Consider the following 26,578-nt stretch of genomic DNA (forward strand, 5'->3'; position numbering starts at 1 on the left):
TGGATATAACGAAGAGTTTACCGGAAAAGAGTATCCGATGCGCATGCAAAACGTTTTTTGAATTTAAAAAGTAAACGAATTTAGTTAAAACCAAAGACTTTTATTTTTTATTTCACTGAACATGACTCCTTTGTAGTCAATAAAGAGCCGCGATGTGATAAACATTAACAGCCGACTGCAAACGTTCAACCATTTTCCCAATAAAGAGGAAAAAACTACTCGTAATCCCATTGTAACTGTTTAGAAGCATGTATGTCCATGTCCATTGTTTACGGTCGGAAATATGATCAAACGAAGCGAACAATTGGTCAAACGAGCTGGGGTAAAAAAAAATTCTTTAAAAAAGGCGATTGAAGAGTGATATATTTATCCGTCCGTACTTTTTTCGGTTTCCATGTCAGTCAAATAAGATTGACAATTTTCTTCGTGGAGGATTACATTGAAACCAAAATTGTGGTTGAAACGTACACAATTGTCGATTTTTTGTCAATTCGTGCTGGATTACTCGGACTATTCTTGGGTGTCTCAACATTAAGCATTATTGAACTAATTTGTTACGCTACTCTTCGTCTCTTCTGGACCATTCGATATTCGAGAACTAAAAATACCGAAAGACCATCTGAACGGACCAGTCAAATAGATGGAAATACTGCAGATCGAGAGGTTTAGCTCCACAAAAAGAAAGAAAAATTGAGTTATAAAACGATCGCTTTTTTTTTCATTATTAGGTGAAATGGATAATTTGTTTCGTTCGGAGGATACAGATATGGTCATTAGTATTCTGTGCCGACAGCAACATTCATGGTGTTCGATATTTCAGCGAACGAAGGCTTCATTGGAGCGAAAGATTTTCACTTCATCTCATTTTCATCGGTTTTCTTTAATTTCAATAAATTTTATTTCCATATGGTGTTATTATGATTGCATCGAAATTAGGATCTGGTGGTTGATTTCCGTTGGTGTATCCGGTTTGATGATTCGTGGCGTTTGGATTCAAAAGCTCGAAGATCCAGTCACAATGGAGATGGCAAAAGATACAAAAATTTAAACCATTCCGTTTCCAACCGTCACCATTTGCCCTAAAACTAAAATCGTTAGAAGTAAATTGGACCTGACTGGGGCAGTGAAGACTGTAGCTAATTTATCCATAAACCGTATGCCGACTAGCTATGCTGGAATAGAATATCTAGCCTAGCATAGAAATATGGTAAATACAAGGTTGGATTCATTTGTGATTTGACTTAGCTATTGAATAGGTCAGATCTGCTTCCAAACTTCCTTACTGTATTGTGGATAAATTAGCTACAGACTTCACTGCCCTAGTCACGTCCAATTTACTTCTAACGATTTTAGTTTCAGGGCAAATGGTGACGGTTGGAAACGGAATGGTTTCAATTTTTATGGCGTTTTCATTCATTAGGATAGGAAAGACTAAGGTAATACTTTTAGATTGGCCCCAGCAATGATGATCACGAACAGTAATAATCCGAATGCATCAGGATGGACTCTAGACAGTGGATACACAAACCAATCTGCTGGAGAAAATTACCCATTTCAGATGGTTAAATCAGGAGTCTCCAATAAATTATTGTTGTTCCTTAAATCTTATCGAAGTGACATAGATAACCAATGCAGAGGAATCGACCGGGAACTTAAACTAGTTTTGACTGCACCCGGTGAAATATTGACATCACCACAAAAATACGTGCGACTTCCGAGTTCAACAGGAAATCTGCTTATGATCCATACAAAAATAATCACAGCTACAAAAAGAGTACGTGATCAGCAATATTTTGTAACATAAAATTGAGCATTACGAATACATTTAGCCAAATGTTTCTTTTTTGACGAAATATGATGAATATGAGGAGCACGTAAGCAAGTATCACACGATCGCCATATCTGCCTCATGCGATATAGAAAATATGCGTTTTGGACACATTGAACAATTTTGTGAGGATGTTATTTGGGTTTTTTGGACATTTTTCGGTTTTTTAGGATGTTTTTTGTATTATTTTTCGGACGAAATTAGGGTCTTTTAGGTCGATTTTTGTAGTTTTTTAGGACGTCTTTCTTTAAGACAATTTTTGTGATATTTAGGATGATTTTTGTAATTTATAGGACGATTTTCGTTTCACCCTAACAAGACGCATGTTAAAAAGTTTTTGACTTCGATTTCGAGGAGGAAGAGAGAAGGATATATACAACGTATATTCACCGTATATATAAAATCCCTTTCGATGGAACTCTAAAACATGCGTTACAAATTGCGTAAAATTGATCCAAATCCATTGAAGGTAAAACGGAATTGTGACGAAATAAAAATCACCAGAAATCTCAGAGTCTTTAATTGAATGTGGAACGTCGTCGACATTGTTGTCTTCACTGAAACGATTGATGATATTTGTTACGCAAACAATCATTAATAGAAGTTGAGCAAACAAATTCAATTTTATTAACCGAATGGCTTGCAAGTCTATCGGCCAGTGAACTACATTTTCTTCTAAACAAACATGAACATTTTGTTCAGATAAATGTTGAATTTCACACGACGAACACTATAGTAACATGAGCCAATTGCTTGGGCTCTATTCGGATTTATTCTGTCACTCAATTTTAGCAGGAATCATTATGAACCAAAAGTAAAATAAAGGCATGAATAAATGGTAAGAACAAACGCATTTTGAACTAAATTTAAATTGAACCGAAGCATTTACAGCCGTAGTTAAATGAAAGAATTCTAGTTTTTAAACGGTTCGTTCAAATCAGAGTGATCATTAAAAGTCTAGTCTAGTCCAGAACATTTCATTTAATGATTCGAAATAATTGTAGCTGCAAATGATCGTCTGGGGACCGAAACACCAAATATAAACCAGAGTACTACTACAACACATATCAAAAAGGGAGAAAAAAGAACTCTCTAAGAGTCTATAAATTGTATTGTGGCTGCTCGATTGAAACTGTCATCTAGCCTTAGTGAAATATGTTGATAAGAGAGAGATTTGGTTGCGGATAAAAAATGCGTGTTTGATAAAAGCAGACGGCGAGAAAGAACTCTAAACCAATATATATTTATAAAAAGGGCCCACTCATTCGTGTCACTGTAAGTAAATTTCCAAAGGCAGCCAAGAAACAATCAAACGGAAAAGTATACGTACGAGAGACTGTTAAGTAAATTCAATGAAAGCACACAGAATGTAGTCGATTGTTGTCGTTGGTGTGTTGGTATGCTTTGTGTGGCTTTGATAGAGAGCGATGCAAAAGTGAGTCGGTCCCCGCATAGCAGGTCATTTATCTCATTGAATGTAATAAAGCCGTTTTATGGTGGATTTTACGTGATTTTTACCACACTCTCGCGAAGAAAGATGGAAAAGAACCGAGTGCAACGATAGAGCCCCATAAATCGGCATTATTTGAGTCAATATATTTAGTGTGTCGGTCGTTGCCGCAAAGGTAAAGACAAAATAGAAATTCATACGTGTATGCATCTATCTCATACACACTCTCGAATAATTGACTGTTTGTGTACGTGTCATTCGTCTATGAATCCATAACAAAGTCACACACAATCGCATTTTGGCCATTAATTGCATTGTTGGCTGCCAATAGAGTTATTATTTAACTATCGAAAACAAAAACAAAAAAATTGTCGCATGATTTTCAATTTGCTTCACTTTTGGTTTCTCTTTCTTGCAATTTGTGTGCCGAGAGTCTTTTAACAGGTCAGATTTCTCTCCATCTTAGCCGGAACGTTGTTCTTCATTTAATCGTGTGCAGTTGGTGTGAGTTTGAACGCTCGAAAATGCCCTTTTTCAAACAACAGCAGCAGCAACAACAACAAAAAAAAACTATTTGAATTTCATGTCTGTTTCCTGGTATTTGTGTGCACCAAATGTAAGCAATACCCGATAACTGTCTATCGACGACGACGATGATGATTTTCTCTCTCTCTCTCTCTCTTCTCTTTCACTTCTTGTTCTGTTGTGTGGTCGAGCGAGACGCATGCCATCGTATCAGCACCATGCCTATGTCGCACACATTGGTGCAACCGTGATAGAGACACAACACCATAATCGCACGATCCAAACGTCGTTGCCGTCGTCACAGTCGCCGTCTCATGCAAACGACACAGCAAGCAGCAGCTCAGCTTACGAGCACGATACCGATCGCACCAACCAATCAGTCTACACTAGATGGTCGAAGTGATGAGACGCATACTCTTTTCTCACTTCTGAACTACTCTAAAAACATTTTTTTTTCTTTTCACAACACACGCACACACATTACTTTGTTTTATCGTCTTCATTTTCGTTGTGTTTACTTTTTTTCGTTCGTTCGCCATTTCAAACAAACATTTTTTTCTTTTTTTTTCTGCTGTCGGTTTTTTTAAGTATAAAAATTTAACATTTTTACATATTTTTCGCTCGCATTGAAGTGAGCTGTGTTATTGTCAAGCCACAACAAATTGCTTGACGATGCGAAACATTGTCATTTATGTCACAAAGTGAACAGAAATCATAAGAATTTCGATTCCACAGTGCGGTGCTAGTTAAACAATAATTGTGATGTTTTCTTTTTGCAATTTCAACAGAATCTTTTGATTGTATTTTAAAGCCACCGATTTTCAGAAGAAAAATACTTTTTTCATTGGCTCAACTTATTTTTTTTTGTTCGATCGTACACAAAACTCGTGTTTTTCGTGCAGTTACAAATTGTTGTTGAAAAAAATAAAATCGTTTTCGTTTTGTTCTGTATAAAATTGTTGTTAACTAAAAAAAAAATTGCATAAAAGAAAGACTATTTAATTTATTTAAACCAAATTAACTAAAGAAAGAATAATTTGCAAAAAGAAGAAGTCTGCAGCAAGAAAGAAATCGTAAGTACGATGTAGTGTGTTAAGGGACGGTAAATCAGTTTGTCTCGTATTGAGTTTTCAGTTTTTAAATTTGCTACTGAAGTTCAAGTTATCGGCTATTTGGTTGTCAGTTTTTTTTTTTGGCATTTGAATTAATGAATCTTTAGTTAACAAGTAATTTGACATTTGTCAATTGTAGATTTCCCTCTCTCAATTGGACATATTCAATTCATTTAGTTTATTTTTCAATTGTCAGTTTTTTTCCAAGTTTTTCTTCGTAATTTCAAAGTTTTTTTTTTCAGTCAGTTTTTGTTCGAAATGTTCGAGTTTTAAGTTTCTTTTCCAAACGTTCAAGTTCTCAGATTTGGTTTTGCATGTTCAAAAGTACAAATTTGGCTAAAAATATTCAAGTGTTCAGTGTTCAACTGTTTGTTTTCAGTATTCACTTGTCAGTTTTTTGCTCAAATTTCAGAGTTTTTCGCACTTAGTTCCCAGTTGTCATTCGTTTTATTCCGAGTTTTTCGTAACAATTGCTTCAATTTATGCCATTCTATTGCTTGCAGTTAGTGATAAATGATAACGAATCACTGAGTCAATGACTTGAAACGTTCAAATGATTCATTGTTAAGTTCAGAATAAATTGAAAAATAATCGAAAAATGTGAACTAAAAAGATAACAAAAAAAATGAACGAAAAATATCAAAATTCAATATGCTACAGCTCCTCTGCAAATCGTTAGTCACAAAAATTCGTTCAATATGTTGAAAGGCCTTGTCCTTAAAACACATTCCCGAGCCATATGGTTGCATTGAAAATCTATATCAATAAATATTGCTCTATCGACAGATCTGTCAAATCTCTCTCTCTCTAAAGCAAAACCACCCAGTGCACACAAAAAAAGCGATTCTAACATCGTTGTTTTTAGCATGTGAACACCCAAAACAAACCATTAATGACCCGCGTGTTATTATCAGCTTGTTTTAGTTTTATTCGCTACGGCGTGACAAATTTTTTTTTTCAATCGTCCGCCGCAGCACCGAAATAGCATGACGAAACGTCGACAAAATATTGAGCCGAAACACACAGAAATCATGCATTAAATGGTCGGGCGATCGTGATACCGATGCGAATACCCACCATACACAAACATGATGTGGATTTATCAAAATCTAAGTGACACATATATTTAGCGACTTAGCACTAAACACATAAAGCCGCACAGTGCCGTCGGCAAAAAGGTATTTCGAGTTAGAAAGAAAAAAGAATGCCATTGACTGTGTGCACGATAGCGCCACGGAATTCCGTATTTTTCCATCATATAATAGCACACATTTTATTGCGATGAATATGCATAATTTGTTGAGTCTTTTATTTGTTTGTGCTCAACGATTTCAACCAATGGAATAATTTTATTTTAAACGATGGTGTCGAGTTCAGTGTGTCAATCAAATCGAATGTCTCAAGGATTGAAAAACTGCATTTGTCGTAAAATGCCGGCTTTTTTGTATGATTACATGACTGAATTGCATGACAATACGAAATTAATGTTAATAAAATATAATATGTTGAACGAAATCAAATGCAAATTTTCATAGTGAAAAAAAAATCGTTAATTTCTAACGCAATCAAACGTTAATTTCGACAGATTCAATAAAAAAAAGTGTGTAAAAAAATCGTTCGATACATCTATAAATCGAATTCTATGGATTTTCTAATTGAAATCTAGTCGTTGTCGTTCACGTTCTAAACAAACCGTACGGTTGCGTCATGTCACGACTCATTCGCCTGCACAACTAAACTAGCACACTGGAAATGATTATCATTATCAGTTTATGAATAAAAATTTGGCCTTCTCCTGTTCAACGCTTCTGTCGCGCTCAAGTTGAAAGACCCATTTTGAACTTCATTTATCACGGCCAAATCGATAAACGACGAAGCTCGAAATAGACTTAGCGATACTGTGACATTCTTTTCATCGCTCAGGCAACAGAATTGTGAGTAACTGTTGATGTTGGAACAATTTCACTTTTTTCAGTGACTTTGACAAGGCAGCAATGCAGCTGCTTTAGGTTGTGAAATGTGAGCTATTTAGGTTGTGAAAATATTTTTTCTCCATTAATGTTTTCTTTTCTATAATTTTTTTTCTCTTGTTTCTTCTTTTATTTGCACTAAATAATGATCCAAATTGATGCCGAAATATTTTGAACTAAAAATAACAATTGATTCATGACCAAAATATGTTCGGTCTAACAAAAATTTAATCTAAAATAAATTCAAAAAATCAATCGATTCATTAGTTGTTGCTTGAAATTGGATTTGCGTCAGTTGTGTTGGCTTGAAATAGCCAAGAAATGCTTATATCCCTTGAAATGACAGTCCGAATGGTGACGGCCAAAGAAATGCTGCTAAAAATAGCCGAATTTGAATGGTCGGAAGCAAATGGATGAGATAAATTTTAAATCAAGCCCGCATAATGAATGAATGTGGCGTCAGTGTCAAAAGTGTCTAAAATTAGCCGACCCAGCGCTTCTTGCGTAATTGTTTCAATATTGCGCGATTTTTTTTTTATTAAGAATGAAAAATTAAATATTGATTCATACTTCAGTCCAAAAGATAAAAATATCGAATTACGCCCGCAAAAAATTACGGTCCACTGGGAATAAAAACCCATTCTGAGGAGTAAACTACGTCATATCGCAGACATTTGCTGCATTCTATCGAATTGAAGAGGCAACACGCGAAAGGCCTTGTCAAGTATGTGAGTATGCAGTTGATCCGACGGCAAACACAGAATGCATGAGCTCTGCATGATATTATCAAATAGCAACTGTTCATTTTTGGCATAGGTCAGTTTCGGCACACAGCAACAATTCAAAACAAATCGGTTTCTTCATCGGTTTTCTCTTTGTCTCTTGTTCGTTGGTTCGTTCGTTCGTTCGTTCGTACATTCCATCGGATCACTCGTTGGGTGTGTGATCAGCGATAGTGATGGGAAAAAAATAATCAAGCGAAATTTTTTGATTCTGCGATTTTTTCGTTTGAGTATAAGGATTTTTATTGCTCCATTTTTTTTTGCTGCAGTAATAGTTTTCAATGGTGGCATGTGCGATCTATTAACCCACTATCAACTAAAGTCGGAATATGAGCTAAAAACTAGTAAAATGTGGGCCATTAATAAATTACATTGTTTCATTGAAGTGAGAAAAACTACCGCGATCATTCACCTGCTGACGTTCATTGTCGAGTGTGTGTATGTGCGTCGAACGACATTTTTGAGAGTGGTCCGATCGACAGACAATCGAAGTCGGAGGTAAACAAGATTGTTATTCAAATCGATGACCATAAAAAAAAACCCGCTTCAGTTGGACATGAAAATGTTATAATCGAACACGCATCCGATGCGTGCAAATCGAATCATAATTATATTTCGTTATGTATTTTTAGCCCACTTTGAAGCGAGAAAACATAATCGGATGCTACTTCAATTCGGCTGATTGGCAATGCGATGTCAAAAATATGCCTTATCACGCACATATAAAAATAAAACGCCCGAAAATGTATTTGTTTTGATGACAATTTTTTTTCTTCTCTCTCTTTCTCTTCTTCGCCTTTTTGCTTTCTATTTACGCGTCATCGCAAAATATGACGTGGTTGAGTCAATATGAACTTATCTGAATTTTAGGTAAATCAAACAGATGAAAAGTTTTTTTTTTTCCCTAAAACAAAGTCAAGAAATTTTATAATCGCTTTTATTTTGCTACAAACAAAAATCGAGAGAATTTTCGGCTATCAAAGCGGTTTTGCTTTCAATTATCACTGACTGACCTGACTTCACCAATTAAAAAGCATTATCACTTTGTCACTTCGTTTTAAATAGTATCAACAAAACATTAAACTGATGACCTGACACCGAATTTGGCGCACACCATATCAAAACAAAACATTACCAAGATAAAAGTGGCAAACAAACAGAATGAGGGGCGAGAGCCGACAAGCGTGACAGGTCTAATAGGCTTGACACACATGGTTTGTCGAATACAAATTCGTGTGTTTACAAACGATCGATCGTTATGCAAAAAAAATACCATATGGCCACCGGTTCCATCCATCGAAATTTTGTCAAATCAATGCTTTTACCCAATTCGCGCTTAGTAAACGCGAAATTTTTTTCGCCAAAAAAGAGCCATAAATGAATGTCGTATCATTTAGACGGATGATCAATGCGCTACTTCGTAACATTTGTTTGCCGACTTTGTAAAAAAAATTATCTTTCCAACACTGCGCTGGCTTAATTGGTATTTGCACGATGGAGATATCAACAAAAGCCCCCAAAATTCTCTGTGGCTGTTTAAATAAATGCCGCTTTTATTGTTGAGCAGAGTAAATGAAAAAAAAAGAATAATAAAAAAAATGTTTCGCCGAGAGAAAAAAAAACTGGAAACCTTGTAACGTCCCAACCGATTTCAACTCCAACTGTTTCATTTTAAAATGAAAATAAAGTCATTCGAACGATGATAAAACGAACTATTTCAATGAAAAAAAGAAGATTTCGAAGGGAAAAAAAGGTTTCAAGGAAAAAAAGGTTCCAATGAAGGAAAAAAAAACGTAATTTTCGGCTCAAAAAATTGGCGGCTCATAATTCAGTTATCAATTTTTTTTTTTTGCGTTAATGGAACTGTCGATATAACCCGAAGCGCCGATAAGTGGCCAATATTGTCGCCGACTTATGTCATCGATTCAGAACAACGCAATTTATATAAATGTTTTCTGTCTTCTTTTATTGTTCTGCTTCGATTTAAATGTAATTTACTTTGAGAGACAGAGCGAAACACACACAGCAAACGGGAAAAAAAGGGTCGTCGCTAGAGATAGAAACGGAGCAAGGAAAATGCGCAATAATCCAAGAGACGGATGATTGACTGTACAGCACTGTAATCATAATGTTAATTAAGAGTGCGGGGCTTTTATTGGACATTGATTGAATATGTGTCCCGTATTTGAGGGACAAACGAACTGTGTACGATTAAGAATGTTACGATTGCAATTGTACAGAGATATATGATCGCTGATGAAGCTACTTGTTGATTTTTATGATTTCCTTCGTTTGTTTGGTTGGTGATATCACGCATTTTTTGAGGATGGTCGTGTGACAATGGCTTTTATCGCAGCAAACATTTCTTTTCGAGAGGTGAATGCTTTTTTTTCGCTCTGTTCACAAATAAAAGATTATCAACTGCAGCTTCAGTAGCAGTGACAGCGAGAAAAAAAAACCATGCCATTTGCGTGTACGAATCTGATTTTGCGCTTAAATCGTATTTCTTGTTAATCGAAACCATAAAATTTGCTCTGTTTGCGAATGATAACAAGGGAATTAAATGGGCTTTTTCTTCTTCATCTTAAATTTACGCTTGTTTGAAGAGTTTTTTCGAGTTTCATTCAATGTCTTTTTTTTTATCATGGGCCATTTTCATCTCTCTCTTTTACTCATGAGCCATTTTATGAAATGAAATTTTTTTTCCTTTCATAAAATTGAGAGACTTTTACAAAACGACCAGCAAGAGATGCACAATTTCAGAAGAGAAGAAAAAATCGTATGCACCGAGTCCGAAAAGAAGCCAATCAACAACTAGTTTATTTATAAGCTGTGTTAATATATGTATATGCAAATTTTTGTGTGCAAGCAGGCAGGCAGGCGGGTAGACAAGCGCACACACAGTCAAGCGCAGCAATCAAACGAACCGTGTTAAACCGGTCGGTTGGCTCCAGTTGTTCCAACTCCAACTCATTTTTGAAGGAAATGCAATCGCTTACTTTATTACTCAAGTCGAAACTGTCTTTTTCAGCCAGAGACACACTTTTCGAGCATATTAAACACCGACTGAAATCCGGTAACTTTTTCCGCGCAACATGAAGAAGATTTATCGAAGCCGAGACCGGCTCTTGACTATAAAATACACAAAAAACAAAAATGAATAAAACACACCGTCGCAACTGTAAAATGAGCTCGAAAACCTCAAGACTATAAAAAAAAATCCAAGCGATAAAACTTTTTTAAGCCGCTCCCAACTTTCAGTGCGTGTATAGCTTAAAATGGATTTTTTACATGAAAATTTTAATACATTTCCCTAATCCGTGTGCTGCCTTCATTTTCCCTTTCAAGTGCACTTCATCAAAGAAGCATTTAATCAAAAGAAGAACGAATTGCACTCATTTATTGTTGGTTTCATTGGTTGCGACATTTAAAATCCGAAAATAGTTGCATACGCCACTAAGAGAGATAGAGAAAGAAAGAGAGATAGAGAGTTCTCGATCTCTTTCTCTCATCCTACTGAGAATATCTCGCGCGCGCCAGACTTGCTCATTATATGGCAAAAACTGGTCATTAATTTGAAAACGTGTCGCACTCCGTTCACATTGATAAACGCGCGGATTCCCAACGGGTGCAATTTAATTGCAGTTTTTTTATTTCAAATGCACCGACCTGCAAACAAACCAAATGGGATGGATGTTTGTTAATTGCTCGCGGGAAAATCTGCTTGTTTCTTGTTTCAAATGGACGTTTGAAATTGGAAAATGTGTCGAAAAACTACACTGAAGACGACGACGACGACGACGAGTCAAACAACAGTCGAAGTGACCAAAAACGCTGAAAAAAAACTTCGTCTAACTGGATTGGGCGAGCAGTTTAGTGGCGCCTTCATGTCATATCAGCACAATTCACTGGCATCGGCTTGCTGTATATATGCGAATGTTGTGATAACATATTTTATATACGATTCGTTGTGACACCGCTCGCGTCCTTATCCCACAAATTACAAAATATACAGTGACCGAAACCGAAGAAAAAAAAATCGAATCTATTTCTACGGTAGCTAGTGAAAGAGACAGACAGACAAAAAAAAGCACATAGACGTTCTCATCACGAGCGAATGCCGTGACACTCACTTACATATATATGCACACCGTGAAAGATTTCTCGCGCTCTCTCATATACACTTGATAGACAAAGAAAACGTTTGTCTTTATTTTTAATATTATTTATTTATACACACACCGCACCACCCCGCGTCGTTTGTTTCTGTTTTTAAGATGATATGACAATACGTTGCGCACTAGTGCGATCGACTCAAATCGCTCATGATATTATTCACACAGTTTTTTTTTCTCTTACTCGCTCGCTCCCTCTATCAATACTCGCTGCGACTCGCTCACTCTCTCTGTGTGTGTTTTATTCTCTCTCGGGACGCAATCTCTTCTTTCGATACATTTTGAAATCGTCAAATTGGAAACAAGATCACGCATCAAGCATGTGATACGATTGTATGTGGCATACTATACCACTAGCATACCATCGTAGCCCAGAGAGTTTTGTTCATATTTTCTACGTCTTTTGTTTCTGGCTTTCTTGGGCGGCATGAATTTGAAAACATAAATATTGTTGTTTATAGAGTCTGTTTCAAACGAAATTTCTCTTCAAAATTCCACACAAAAATTCTCGGTTCGAATCCGGACCATGGTGCAGTTTTTCTTTGAGACTAAATGGTATTCCTTGCAAACATTACCGAACGGTTTTCACCGAATGGAGACAATAGATCGATGATTTTAAGAACAGTAGCACATTAACTCCACTTGAGAGTCGTACGAAAAGAGTCAGTTTTTAATTATCCCATCGTCTGAATTGTCAGCGCTCACATTGTGTTAGTTGCTTATCAATCAAAACAAACTTAAACTTCACCACCACATTCACATATTACCTTATCTGTCGGTCTGTCGATCAATATGCACACTAGATTTGTGCAAATATTGACTTTTTACTTTACTACTCATCATGTTTATCGCTATCCTGCTCTCCCTCTCTCGCCCATCTAACCAGCTGTGGCACGTCTTTCTCACTACATAATTAGCAAAACGTGGAAAATTCCACGTTTCTTTCGACTTGAATTGTGTCGATGCAGCCGCTTTGACGTCAAACAATTCTTGATCTTTGGCCGCTCTCTGTTGCCCCTCGTTTCGCTGGCTTTGTGAATCGCAATTGCACACTTACACCAAAAAACGACATACGAATCTTTTGGGGTTGTACTGTGGATTAGCAGACGTGTTTTGTCTAGGCCACCGCGTTCTATGAACGATTTTTTGGGGTGTGCGATAATTACGAGACAAAAAAAGACACGCAGCAATGCCAGAGATAATTTGGTCGAATTATCATAATTTCCACTGATTGAAACTTACACGGAGCGGGTTCAAGCCCGTTCAAATTCGGTGGGCCAATGAAGATGATGTAACAAAACTGGTATAAATGCATAGGTGGCCTAGGCAAGGACTGATATTCTAGATCGAAGGTCGAGCTTAGAGTGATTTTCTGGCACACAAAAAAAAAGAAACAACAAAGCCATTCAGCTCACTGACCCTCTCTACACAAAGTCCAAGTCTCGGTCCAGCCAATTTGGCAATGCTTTTTTTTCGGTGCAGGATTTTTATTTACTTTGTGCGGTGATAATTTTGCTTTTCTTATTGGTGTTGTTCTAACATTGTTGGTCGAAAAACAGTCAACAAACCGTTAACCATCGATCTTTTTTCAGTTCTTCTACTACATTTCCTATCTCTTTCCATATTTATGCACACCTTCTCTGACGTTTTCTCTCTTGTTTCATATTTTTCACCTTTTTTGCCTTCTTTAGTGGCCATTTTTGCCTTCTTCAGTCACCTTTTTTGCCTCTGAGTTTATCTTGCTTCTTAACGCTTAGTTAAGAGTTGAAGAAGGCAAGAATTTACTTTGTTTTTAGCATACCTTAAGCCATCAATATAACGTTTATCTTTATTCAAAAACAAAAACACTCATTCGCAGTGTCTATGACGTTTCTATCTCTATCTCTTCTTCGATAAAACACAAAACGATTGGTTTTATCGCCTGTTTCTAATCATCCGCTTGAAAAACAAACAGCCGAGAGAATATTCATATACATTCGCAAATACGAAAAGGCATAGCAACAACAACAGCTATGTGCTATTATACTTCTATTGCTTTGTTTTTCCATCTAATCGCTCTCGTTTACCTCTCTCGAACAATTGGATTGGTACGAGCCAAAATTTATAATCAAAACCTAATGCGCTGTTATCAGCTGTTGTATTTTTTGAAAAAAAGGCGACCAATCTTTATTGAGCCATAAGACAAAATGACCCCACATACAATCAAAATGGAGCGATAGCCAGGAGCGAGAAAGTCAGGCGACTTGATAAACTGCCATGCATAAAGATGAACGTTTATCTCTCTTTTGCTTTTACTGTCGACGTTCTTTGTTGTCGTTCGGGGTGTATTCTTTTTTCATGCGATAATTGCTATCATATGAATGAAATTCTTTGAGAGTGAAAAGATAGCGGACTGAGAAAAAAATGCGCAGAATGACACAGTTCAAATTATTCCGATTAAAGAATCGGTTTAAATTGGCTATTTGGCTCTGTGAATTGGTACAATCAACTATTTGGTTCGATTTGAACGAGAAGATAGTCAAGGAGAGTTGAGCAAACGGATTTTTTAATTGGTAAAAATGCAAAACAAATGTGTGAAATAATCATGTCATGAATTTTAATTTTTTTTTTAAATGAATAAATCAAATTGAAAAACGAAAAATAAGTACAACAAATGCAATCAAACCAAAATGAATGGCCGAAGAAAGAAAAAAGTGCGGGAAAACAAAGTTCGTTTTCTAATACGTATTCAATATTATGATTACATTATTTACAAAACAAACGGTCGCCCAATATGAAGAAAACGAAGGAAATGAGCCGTCGCCAACGTAATTTGCATTCGACTTTGGCAAGGTGCGTTTTGCACATACTGATTTCGTGACCAGATTGTTTTTGTTTACATTCTCATTAACCGGGTTTATTAGAGAGAAAAAAATGCTGGAAAAACAGTTGGCATACGCGTTCAGATGCTAGTTTTGACCCTTGTTCCCTTCGTTTACAGCGTGATCAATTCAAAGACGAGCTCCAGCTAGAATGCAATTGCAACCAAAAAGAAGCCAATCAGTTCAATCTATGAGTGCCAATCAAGCGGAACATACTCTGTTTACAATCTACGAAAATCCAAACAGAAGAAAAGCATATTCCGTGTGTGAACTTTTAATGAATGCTTGATAACGCCGTCAAACGAAAAATAACTCTTTCATTACACGGGTATTTGCTGCGAAAACGTTTTCGCCAAATTTTTTTCTTCTTCTTTCGGCTTTTTTCAAAAAAAGGTAAATAACATTGCATGTCAATCACTAGTCATATAATTGGCAGTTAAGCTGTGATTTGACGAGCAGCGGCGTCAGTTGTTCAAACGCCGTCTCTCCGACCCTATAGTTTTAACTGATAAACTTTAAACGTGAACGTCATGTCTACTGAATCGGAATTTTGTTTATATTTCACAGTTTTTGAAGATATTTAACCAACCGTGTGATTAGGTGCGTTCTCATTTAACATTCGGTACCAATGAAGGTTGAACAACAAATGTGTAATCGATTTGCAGGCGACAATTTGTCTTTGTAACGCTCTTGTCACATTCAATTCGGTTCTCTCATCCGATGGTCATATTTTTGTATGCAACATTTACACTCGATTTCATTGGCAAAGGCACCTTTAATAACGTTTGTAATACTGAAATACTAACGTTAGTATTTTCTTTGTTTGCATACAAAAACACCAAAAAAAAAACTTGTTGATGTGATCTTCATCAATGTGAAGACATATTCCGCATTGATGATAGAGGTGACATACACGCTTTGTATTACTTTGATGCAGATAGAATGATCATGTGGCTTTTACTCAAGTGGAAAAGGATCGATTAATTTTTAACAGCCCAATGAGTTTCTGGTTTTAACAGCTCAATGACAAGACTTAAAAATGTTTTTCTCTCCTTCATTTGCTTGTTTTTCGAAGATCGATCAGACAGAAGTGTTTTTAATTGTCATTTTTTTTGCATTCATGGAATTGTTTTCAATCAACACTTTTTTTTCTCAATTAATTGATTGGAAATATCAGTTCAGAGAAAGATCACCCGGCCTATTTTTAGATTAATTGGCGACCCATTTCAATCCGCTTGATCCTATGGCGACATATTTCTGAAGGATGTCTACTACGGACTACTCCGGTGATTAAAATCATTGTTCGGAAATTGTGACTTCTTTTCCCTATGTCTAAGATTGAAATTGAAATAGAAGAAATTTTATTGAATCTCAACAGTTAATAATTTGTTATTCGTTAAGACAACATGTTCTTGTCACACACAAAAAAAAAACGATTATTCATCGAAACAATGATTAAATTCGGTTTTCCATGATAATAATTTTACAATTTCATAGAAAATAAACAAAATCGCAATTTTTGATTTCAATAATTTGTTTCTTGTTTCTACAAAATTATGAAACTTTGAACTGTCTGTTCCACATTTATCGTTTGAAATTCGAGGATTTTTATGTCCTTGTCCTCGTTGTTCTTCTTCTTCTTCTTCTTGCTTTTGTGCTCATTTAACAATATTTTCATTCAAATACATTCTTAGGCAATAGGCAATTTTAGATGTTCCTTCACACATGATACCTAGCAAATTCTCATTGTTCATTCCGGTCCAATTCCGACATTGAATGAAAAGTTTTGAGAAGCAATTTGGGTGCTTTCCCGAAGAGAAACCCGAAATTTGCAACTTTTGACCACAAAACCTGAAAAATGAGCTTAAATTTAGCGAAGGCTCAGAATACAGTATAAACATAGACGCTTGGAATTTGCCAAAAATATCGAAATATTTGATGAAAATGAAAGAAAAATTCAAATTTTGATGTTTTTGTCTTTCAGAATTGTTGCCTCATAAAATATGTTTTGAGCTAATTTCATGTTGAGTCGCAATTTCGCCAGCGTTTAAAAAAAGCGTAAAGATTTGAACAATAACAAAGAAACGTCACAAAGAAAAACTCCCAGTCTCTCCATCTATTTCTCTTTCGGTTTCTCGTTTAAAATGTTCTCCCAGCCTCTCCCTTTCTCTTCTCATCCGTTGGCAGTTAATCGTTGAAGAGTTGATTTTACTTCGTTATTCTCGCATTCCGGAAGCGATGCAAACATTGTAATTGTTCCAAAAATATCTCTCGTTCGTAATACGATCCGAATGGAGAGAATAAAAAGTCATATTTTAATTGGCAATTGACTTCTGATCCTTTAGAGTTTAATTGTCTCGAGCAAATAAAAACCGGGCTATATTTTCTAAATGACAATTAGCCTGTCGACAAAAAAAGGTTATCAAATCGAATTGCAATCAGTTCAAGTGAAAATATGGTAATAAAAGCAGGGCTTTGTCTATTTGGAATGGCAATACCCTTTGAGTGTAAAAACGGTGATAATCAAACAAATTTCAAGCTCATAAAATTGATAACTTTTTTTTTCTACCGAAATTGTAAAGAGACATTGCTATCGTCTAATCAAAAAATCGCATCGATAGGTACACAATTTTTGAGGCAAATGCTGACACGAAGAAAAAAAATTCGCATTACACATAATTTAACTGTGTCTTTCGTAGATTTTTGCAATTCATTCAAAGTACATGATTTGGTTTGATGATGAGAGAGAGACTCACACAAAATCGATTTTTTTTTCGTTCCATTTTGCAATGAATCGTGTGTGTGTCTGTGAAAACATACGATTTCATTCGATAGTATCATCATTCGGTTTGGTCTGTTGTCTCCGATATTTGTCGAGTGATCGTTTCCACTCATGAAATAGCCAGCTTTTTACTGCGACATTCAATTTTCAATTTTTTTGGCAGCTCACGTTTTTGGCACTCGCTCCTAATATTCAAAAAAAAAATTTGTTTGTTTTTCAGTTATTCGTCGCTCAAAACCGTTTGAGAAAATAGAAAAAATTCAACTTTTTTTTTTCGTTGCAATATTATATAAAATTGATTTGAGTAAAATGGCAAAAACAAGATTGAAATAGAAATTCAAATAAAACAAAAGGTGACGCGAGTTCATCAAATCGACGATAGTAGTAAATACAATGCCAAACGAATAATGCGTCCGAATTTAGAGCGATTTTCGAAACATTGAACATTCGGATGATGAAAACTGTACCGAGGTGAATTTGATAATGTTTTTTTAATTTGTGACAAAAATCTGTTTCAATACCCTGATCTAGAGCATGATTTTAAAAATGTGTGTATGTGCAAATTGTCGCGTATAACCATGCCCAAAACGGAGAAATACTTGATGTATATTGTTGACGATTGAAGCAAAGTATATCAATAGCGCCACCTAACATGATACGACATTGGATTCGACGTTCGAACGAATAAACACCTCTGTGTACAACGCACACAAAGACTTTACTTTCACACGTACGTATAGTTACAGAGATTTGTGGTTGGTGGCGCTCCCAACAAAGTTTCCACAGCAGTTCTAAACGTCAAACATTGCTATAGCATATGAGCTAGACAGTGTTGACCATGCCGTTGCACTGAAGATTAGGCGGGTTAGATGAACGATTATTGAACGAACTGAACAAGCATTTTTGACATTTCGCGTGCACCGACCGTGTGTGAAAGCGAAATTGAATGTAACCGACCCATTTATATAACAAAAGCCATGCTGCCTAACACGACAATAGTTCATGAATAAACTCGTAAATGTTTTGATTAAAACAACTACCTGATCGATGTGTTATGCAAAATACTCACTCATTTATATCAATGCGAACTCGAATGAATGAGCGAAAAAAAAAACAGTACGATTGATTTTTCCGTCATTCTAAATTTGTCCCATCGCTTTTATGACCAAACTGATAACCCTATACGAGAACTTTGCACTCGGTGCCGGTCTTTAAAAGCCGTTGTACATCATACTAATCGAAGTATTTTCCCTTCAGTTGTCATCCAGTGAACAGTCAAGTCAGCGCGGAGCAATTCAACCCGGCTGTGCAGTGCAGTTAGCAAATAAGTCAGAGTGTGATATAGTACGGCGACTCTTCGAAGAAAAACACATATTTTTGAATAGAAAAAAACACGGAATAAAACACATTTAAATGCCATCAACAACTATTGCTGGCATGGCCCATTACGAGATGTTGGTTTCTCACAGCCCACCCGTTTTCAGCCACAGTCCACCCGCTTCATTTCTTAACGATTATGGACCAAATGTTAACAGGTAACGAGTTGAGATAGGATTCTTTTTTTTTTCTGGTTTAAAAACGCGGTCAGAGCCGATTTTTGGCTTGTAAAATACATTTTTTTTGGGGAAATTTTCGATTTTTTTCGTTCTTTTTTAATTGTTTTTCGGAAGATTATGCATTATTTTCATTTAAAGTGAAATAAGTTGAATAAGTTATGCAATAAAATTAGTATAAATATGGTGGAAATCGGAAATCAGCAGCAATTGGTTTGAGTGAATATTTACTAAATATTATTTTGTTCAACAGTTTCAGTGGAAAAGAGAAGAAAGTTTCAGTTTTTTTTTCAGTTTTGAGCGAATTTAATAGCATTTGTTTCCGACTATGTAGTAAATTTTAGCCTAGCTTTTGTGCTTCAGTCAAATTTCCTCTAATTTTTTATGCATTTTTCTAAAATTATTCTTTAGTTTTCTGATGAAAAAAAAAAATTCACAAAAATATTCTAATCGAATTTTATCTTTTTTTCAGATATTTTGATCCGTCAAGGTCGTTGTGCCGTTCTCAGAGTTTAACACCAATTCAAAGTCGACAAAAATTCCATCAATTAGCTAGTAAAATGCCAACGGTACCAAAGCGACCATGTTTAGTTGTGAAGAGTGAACAAATGCACAAAAGTGATACGGAGAATGAAACCAAACCACATAATGATAACAAGTGAGTGAATACATCTGTGCTAATTGTTGCGTCACGTATCGAAAACTAGTTTTTTTTCGGTACAAATGTCTGCATAAGTTCATAATATAACAGAAAAAAAATCAATGTTTTAATGGATGAATGAGGAAATATTTTGAATTTGGTGCAAACGAAAAATTGTAGGTACCAATTGTTGAAGCAAAAATTTTCCCTCGGTAAAAAAACATCGTTGATTGAACAGTTACCAAAGACAAAGAATTTTCTTTAAAAAAAAAAACATTTTAAAGCGTATAAATAAAATATAATTAAATTTCTGTTATTCTTCCAGAGCAAAAAAGCGAGTTGTGTTTGCTGATGACAAAGGAAAGTCATTAACAGAGATTCGTGTGATGTCAGAGCCGTCGAATGTGCCGCCACTGTGGAGCATTGAATTCTTGTCACATGTCACACAGGGATTCATCACTCCCGACATAACGGATGAATGGTCCATTGCATTCAAGCAACCAGCCTCAGATTATTTAAATTTTAGGTAAGCTCTGTCTGTAGAGACTCACTTCTTGAAGTGATTTAAATTGAACCCATTTGTACTTAAATGTGTATTTTTTTCAAATTGAAACATTGAACTAGCTTTAATTGAAATCCATTTTTCTCAACATCAACAGACAAAAATTAGATACTAAAAATGTGTCATTGGAAAATGTCATAATTAAAGAATCGGAGTCACGGTTGGTGGGAACGGTGAAGGTGAAAAATCTGAGCTTCACAAAAGAGGTGATAGTGCGATCGACATGGAATAATTGGAAGACACAACAAGATACCATTTGCACATTCACACCGGTGAGTATTAAATGAAAACCGAACAGAGCATTTCCCAACCAATTTCAATTGAATTTGTTTCTCAACGCACATTCTGTGAGTGTAGTGTGAGGAAGGAAAGTTATTGCTTTGCATCAAAATGATTTGCGGACTAATTTGCAATGGATTTTTGTCATCACAGATTTGCGGAGGAGGCGGCTCATACGTTTTATACGACACATTCTCATTTAAACTCACACTACCACCGTCATCGGTGGTGCTCGAATTTTGTGTGTGCTATCGTGTCGACGGTGTTGAGCATTGGGACAATAATGAGGTAGGTCAATTGAAATGAGTTGATTTTTTTTTTTCGCTTGGTAGATTCGAATCCGTTTGGTACTTTGATCGAGAAAAGGGTTCTACGTTTTAAAATGATCGCTAGTTTCGCCGATAGGCAATAGTTTTTGCTTTTTATCTCAGTTTGGCTTATCCACTTACTTTAGAGTTGATTTCATCATGGAGCCTAGCATGGAATTGAGCATTGAGTTTAGCATGGACTTTATCCAATTTCCAAAAATGGGTGAAACCGAATTCCCAATATACCCGAATAATATCCCAATATACCCAAATAATATCAAGAATCACAAAATTGTCTATCCCAAAATTCATCGCACTAATTCCAATCGCACTTTTCGTTTTCATTCACAGGGGAAAAATTACAAATTGATCAAGAAACGATCATCGTTTGCTAGTCATTCGCCAGCCATCTTGCTGCATATGGAAGAACAGAAGATCAACGCAATCAATATGTACAGCGGTTTGAGTCACCAATCGAAGTCACCAACGGCGCAAACCAATCCAATTTCGATTCCAGCCGCAAAATATAACGATTTGACACAGTCAAAGATGACTTCATATTCAGAGTTTGCGTCATGGAATCACTTAGATCACGAGTGCCCGTACTGGTGAATCGCATCTGTTTGGTGATAAATGGTGAGTTGTCCAAAAAAAAACAAAATTGATGATTAGAAATGAATGAGAAAAAAAGAAGAAGAAATGAATAAAAAAAATAAATTTTGTCTGAAAAAAGTAAGAAAAATGGCGATAGAAATCCACAAGTGTCTGATATGATTTTAATCGGTGTAAAAATTGAAATTTGATGCGAGCTTCGGCACTGGTGGTAATTAAGACTGATTCGAATAATAAAATCCGAGAAATGCAACTTCACATGACATTGCAGGTGTGCAGTGTGCAGTGTTCCTGTTTGTTTCGGAATAATCTCGATCGAAATATATGATTTGATTTGTTATTACAAAAACCGGGCGTCGTAATAAAAATTGAGTGTCGACTCACGCCAGCGTCACACAATTTGCAAACAATGTGTTAAAAATAGACATACTCAAGAGATCGAGCCCTCGTTTCTCTTTCGATGAACAAATTAAGCGCTCAATTTACACGTACACCGATGACGACAAGGCGTTGTGAAGTCACAAGTTCAAACAGTCGCTTATACACGATTCATTTTCATATTTCATTCGATTATGCGTGAGCTATGGTCGCAAACCGCACCAAGGCTAGCAACATTTTATTTTTTTGCTCGTTCAATTCACTTAGCTCGCCAATTACACTCAATTGAAGCTCATTGTCTCTCTGTCTTCATCGCTAAATTCTTTTTCGTCTATGCACAGCACAGCACACATACCAGACGTGTTCTTAGCGCATGAAATGTTACGGCTGTTGACATTGAATGACTGTCGATCAGTTGTGTAGCGTATTAACGGGTCGTGAGAAAAGAAAGTCCGAAACACCTTCGACAACTACTTCCGATCACACTAATTGCTGTGGCTCCGTGATTTTGAATGACATTTGATTTTGTAGTAAACAATATGGGATATAGTAAAGTCGTGCATAAACAATATTTAGTGTAAATACTGTGACCGGTTTCAGTGGAATTAGAATAGATGTGCATGTGTGCAACGAAGACAGAGAATATCGTTCTGAGGGTTATTCTACGGAAATAAAAACAAAATCATAATTAGTTCGATATTTCAGATCAAAACATTGATTTTTATTCGATTGTTTGCCTTTCATTCGAGAAGCATTGATTTTTATTTGTTTACAATCGCGTGTTTTTTTCCACTTTCAATTGCTCAAATTCCTTAAATTACTTAATTAGATCAATTAATGCGTCATTCGAAGGGGGAAAAATCGCCTTTTTCGGAAAAATACACAATTAAATTCGCGTCAAAATGCGAAGATTTTGATCATTTACGTCACAATAACAATTGACAAACAGCGATATGTTGTTCACTGACATTAATTGATAGCCCAATTGAGACATTCAAAATGCCATACGTGATTGAACAATGAACATGGACATGATTTTGTTCCAATCTAAAAATGGACATCTTTTTTTCTTCAAACTATTTCCCACGCTGTAATGGACGTGACACTGTGCGACTTTTACGGATGGATTTCCATCATGGAAATGAAAATGAAAGGGGGAAAATTGACAAGAAAACGAAAGAGGAAAAAAGAAAATCAAATAATAATCTCAACACGAAGATATGTTCAAAACAAAGTAATAGAAAAATGGAAAAATTTAGTTTAAATTGTGATGAAAGCAACTTTTGTAGGAACAAAATATATTGGCAGCACAACTTTCACATTTCGATAAGTGATCATTTTTGTCGCGAGACATTTTCAAACCATTTCTTGATTTTTTTTCTTTTCTCTCTAATTTGTAATTCAATTCATTCGATCTTTTTTCGCCAATTTGAAATTCAATTCACGGTGTAAATTTACACGATTTTTTTTTCTATCCAATTTTATGATTCTCTTTTTTCATTCGCTTATTCCCTCGTTTTCAACGTTAAAAACCAGTACCAGAAATATTTGATTTTTTTTCTAGTTTTTTCAACTTGAGTTCAATGAATTTCGAAAATTTATGTAGAGAAAATCCATAGAAACATTTATTGCGTCTCTCATTCTCTGAGCAATCACCTGATAGAAATGACTTCAATATTTTTTACGAGAAGTGACATTAATAGCGTTGTTTGTTCTAAATATCGAATACATAGTCGGTGGGTGGATATCGGGCGTGTCAGTGAATATTTTTAGAAACGACAAATTGATAAAATATACGACTGAATTTATTTTTGGAGGATAAACTGTATTGGGAGGGAGGACAGAGAGAGGGAGAGAGTGAGAGAGAGAGAGGGAGAAAGAAAAAAAGAAAGAGGAAAAAACAAAGAAAGAAAGTGAGAAGAGAAAAATAGATACAGTTTTCTCTGAGACAGAGGCACAAACAGAGGTAGAGACGGAGGCAAAGACAAAGAGATGGAGACAGAGGCAGACATAGAGAATGCGTTTGTATTTATAGTGGAGACGAGTTGGGAATTCGATGAAATATTGCCAAGGAGAAGAGTAGCAAACAATTTTACTGTCGCAAATTTTTGTTTAAAATACCTTAACAAAAAATGAAAAGAGATAATCAAATAACAGCAATCATAACAACAACGAAATATTGAAACGGTTTCGCTGTTACTTTTCAACAGTTCATTCAAGCCACATTTCATTCAACTCATAAACGATATTCCCTAACCGTTCCCAACAGGAATTCGCACAGTGCTACCGTTATTCTTGACAATGAATCGAAAGATGATGTAACAATTGCAATTTTATCGTTACGCAAAATATCTTTGCTTTATTTTTGTTTCTTTCATTTTTTGTATTCACACCATTTCTTTTTTTTGGTGTGAATGTGCACCATTGCCCAAAAACTCCCACAATTTGATGTAACATTATAATGTGAACACATCGAAAGTTCACATCGTTCCGGCACAGTGTGATTGTGCGATAATCGCGCGTGTTCTTTTTCTGTATGGCTCGTGATGAGTACACGCGAGCAGATGTTTGCATTAATTTCAATTAAATGCAATTGGCAACGTCAAGCATCATCGCATTCAATAAATCAAGCCGCATGTAATCGTTGAATCGCCTTGCACCATATATACTTTTCATATTATATATCGACTGATTTTCCTAGCAAAATTCACAATCTCGTTGTTTACGACATTTTCTATATCTCTTACAAATTTTTTCTTCTTACAGAGAATACATATACAGCCCAGCGCCGCAAAGTAAACAAAAAAAATATTAGCAATCACGAAAACAACTGATGCACTGATCAATATCATACCAAACAAACAACAAAACACTCAACCACAAATACACATACATCATATATAGATTTGAGACTCGAATGGGGCGACACAGAGAGATAGAGCGAGAGAAGAATGGTAGTCAACAAGCTGAAAAGAAAAACTGTTGTCATGTGAACCTGTTCTTTCCCATACATGCTGCAATGACGTGAACGAGATAGAAAGGAGATGTTCTGCGAAACGGCAGAGGAGAACGGTCAACGGAAAATGGCTAGACCATGAATACCTACGACAATATGCAATTATACATACCAAAATTCGTTTTTTTTTTCTTGTTAAATGGCACTTTTTTCTGTTGAGCCAACACACAACCACACGCATGAAAAATTGATTATGGCACCTTTTTACTTGTTTAATAGATTTAGTGCCAGTGTGTGACAAGATTTTTTTAACTCGATCGAGCACGTGTTTTGATTTTTCGCTTTGTGAAGCGAGAAAAATTGTCGTCGTCGTCGTCGTCGTCGTCGTTGTCGTCGTCGTCGTCGTCGTCATCACAAATAAACTAGACAGCTGATATTTTGGTTGTCGGAATTGAGAAATCGGCTCCTGCCTACAATTCAATTTTTTTTGTTTCCTTCTTCTTTCAATATCAACTTGTCACGATCACGACACCAATTTTTCTCGTTTCACAACTCAAACGATTTTCGGTCTATGCGGCGTGTTTTGTAAATAGAAAGTGATTTTTATTCCGTTGAGAAGGCCAATTTATTGTTCAATGTTAAATACCCTTTTTGTGTGTGTGTGTGTGTGTGTGTTGAATTGGCCGGTTTTTTGTTGTCGATTATTTTTATATCAATTTTTTGCCGTTTCATATCTGATTTTATAAGAATATTCGACGTCGACACATTCAGCGCCACAAAAAATATTATTCTTAACTAAATTGCGATTCTAAACGCGCTTGTTTGTTCACTATCATGTTTTTTGCGATATGTTTTTGTTTAAAAAAAAAATGGTAAAATTTTGAAAAAATTGGAAAATTTGAAGAAGAAAAAAAATAAAATCGAAACGATAAAATTGTATTTGAACCGAAATGAACGCAATTTGAACTAGAACCAACCCATGCACGATTAAGAAGAAAAAACACAACTGAAGAAAAAAAAAAAAAATAAACGACGGAGAAAATTGAGAGAACCGTCAAAGAAAAAATTAGCAAAAAAAAACAGAAAAACTTGAGAAAAAGAACATCGAACAGAAATCAAGCAAAAATGGAGCAAAAATCGAGGAAAAAAGCGAAAAACTGCGATTTTTCGCTGAATTAAAATGGAACTGAAGTAGAAAAAATCACTCTCGCCGAGATTGAAATGTGCTGTACATTGTGAAAATCGATTGTGCCATACCAGAATGGATTTCAATGGTACGATTTATTTATTTTTAGCTCTATGTTAAGTGCTATAAATCAAGCGGCTTTCCATCTGGTTTTGCATGATCATTATGTACTCGATGTGCACACATTTTTTTCCTCTCTTGAAAATCCGAAATGGTTGAGAGAGTAAAAGTGTGCGGCTCGCAAAGTGAGATTTAATGTCTAAAATTGGATTTGCATTGGCAGTTCAGTGCTAGACCTGCTAGCACTGCTCGGTTATTTATGCATCCTTTTCAACTCACGCACGATAGACAGTCATTGAACGTTAAAGCGGGCAAAATGAGCAAAATTTTCCACTTCCATCCAAACGAATCTCACGCGAAAAAAAGTATGCAATCTGTCTATATTTAGCCATTTTCTCGTAACGTTGATAACAGAATTTAAACGCCGAATTCGAAAGCCCAGAAAAAAATACAATAGAAAATTCTTATCATGAACATGAAAAAAAAACTAAACAGAAATGAAATAATATAATCGCGCAAGTAGGTGAAAGTCACGGTAGAAACCCCCAATTGTAACTGA

At 35.7% G+C, this 26,578-nt stretch overlaps 1 protein-coding gene across 2 annotated transcripts; it reads left to right on the top strand.

Annotated features, from left to right (window-relative positions):
• The first annotated feature begins 4,152 nt into the window (after positions 1 to 4,152).
• Positions 4,153 to 25,724, top strand: LOC129570421 (protein phosphatase 1 regulatory subunit 3B). Of its 2 annotated transcripts, none has more exons than XM_055450029.1 (8): positions 4,153 to 4,876; positions 18,743 to 19,020; positions 19,511 to 19,696; positions 20,004 to 20,204; positions 20,338 to 20,512; positions 20,673 to 20,807; positions 21,179 to 21,463; positions 24,584 to 25,724. In XM_055450029.1, exons 2-7 carry the CDS (start codon positions 18,899 to 18,901, stop codon positions 21,437 to 21,439), a joined length of 1,080 nt encoding a protein of 359 aa, XP_055306004.1. In that variant the 5' UTR covers positions 4,153 to 4,876; positions 18,743 to 18,898; the 3' UTR covers positions 21,440 to 21,463; positions 24,584 to 25,724. The 2 variants fall into 2 exon arrangements, with proteins under 2 accessions (XP_055306004.1, XP_055306003.1); XM_055450028.1 differs by lacking the exon at positions 4,153 to 4,876 and adding an exon at positions 14,267 to 14,394.
• The last annotated feature ends 854 nt before the right edge of the window (positions 25,725 to 26,578 follow it).

This window comes from Sitodiplosis mosellana, unplaced genomic scaffold, assembly GCF_009176505.1.
Source record: "Sitodiplosis mosellana isolate CC-2019 unplaced genomic scaffold, AAFC_SMos_1.0 Smas_scaffold_56, whole genome shotgun sequence".
In the NCBI taxonomy this organism is placed as follows: domain Eukaryota; kingdom Metazoa; phylum Arthropoda; class Insecta; order Diptera; family Cecidomyiidae; genus Sitodiplosis; species Sitodiplosis mosellana.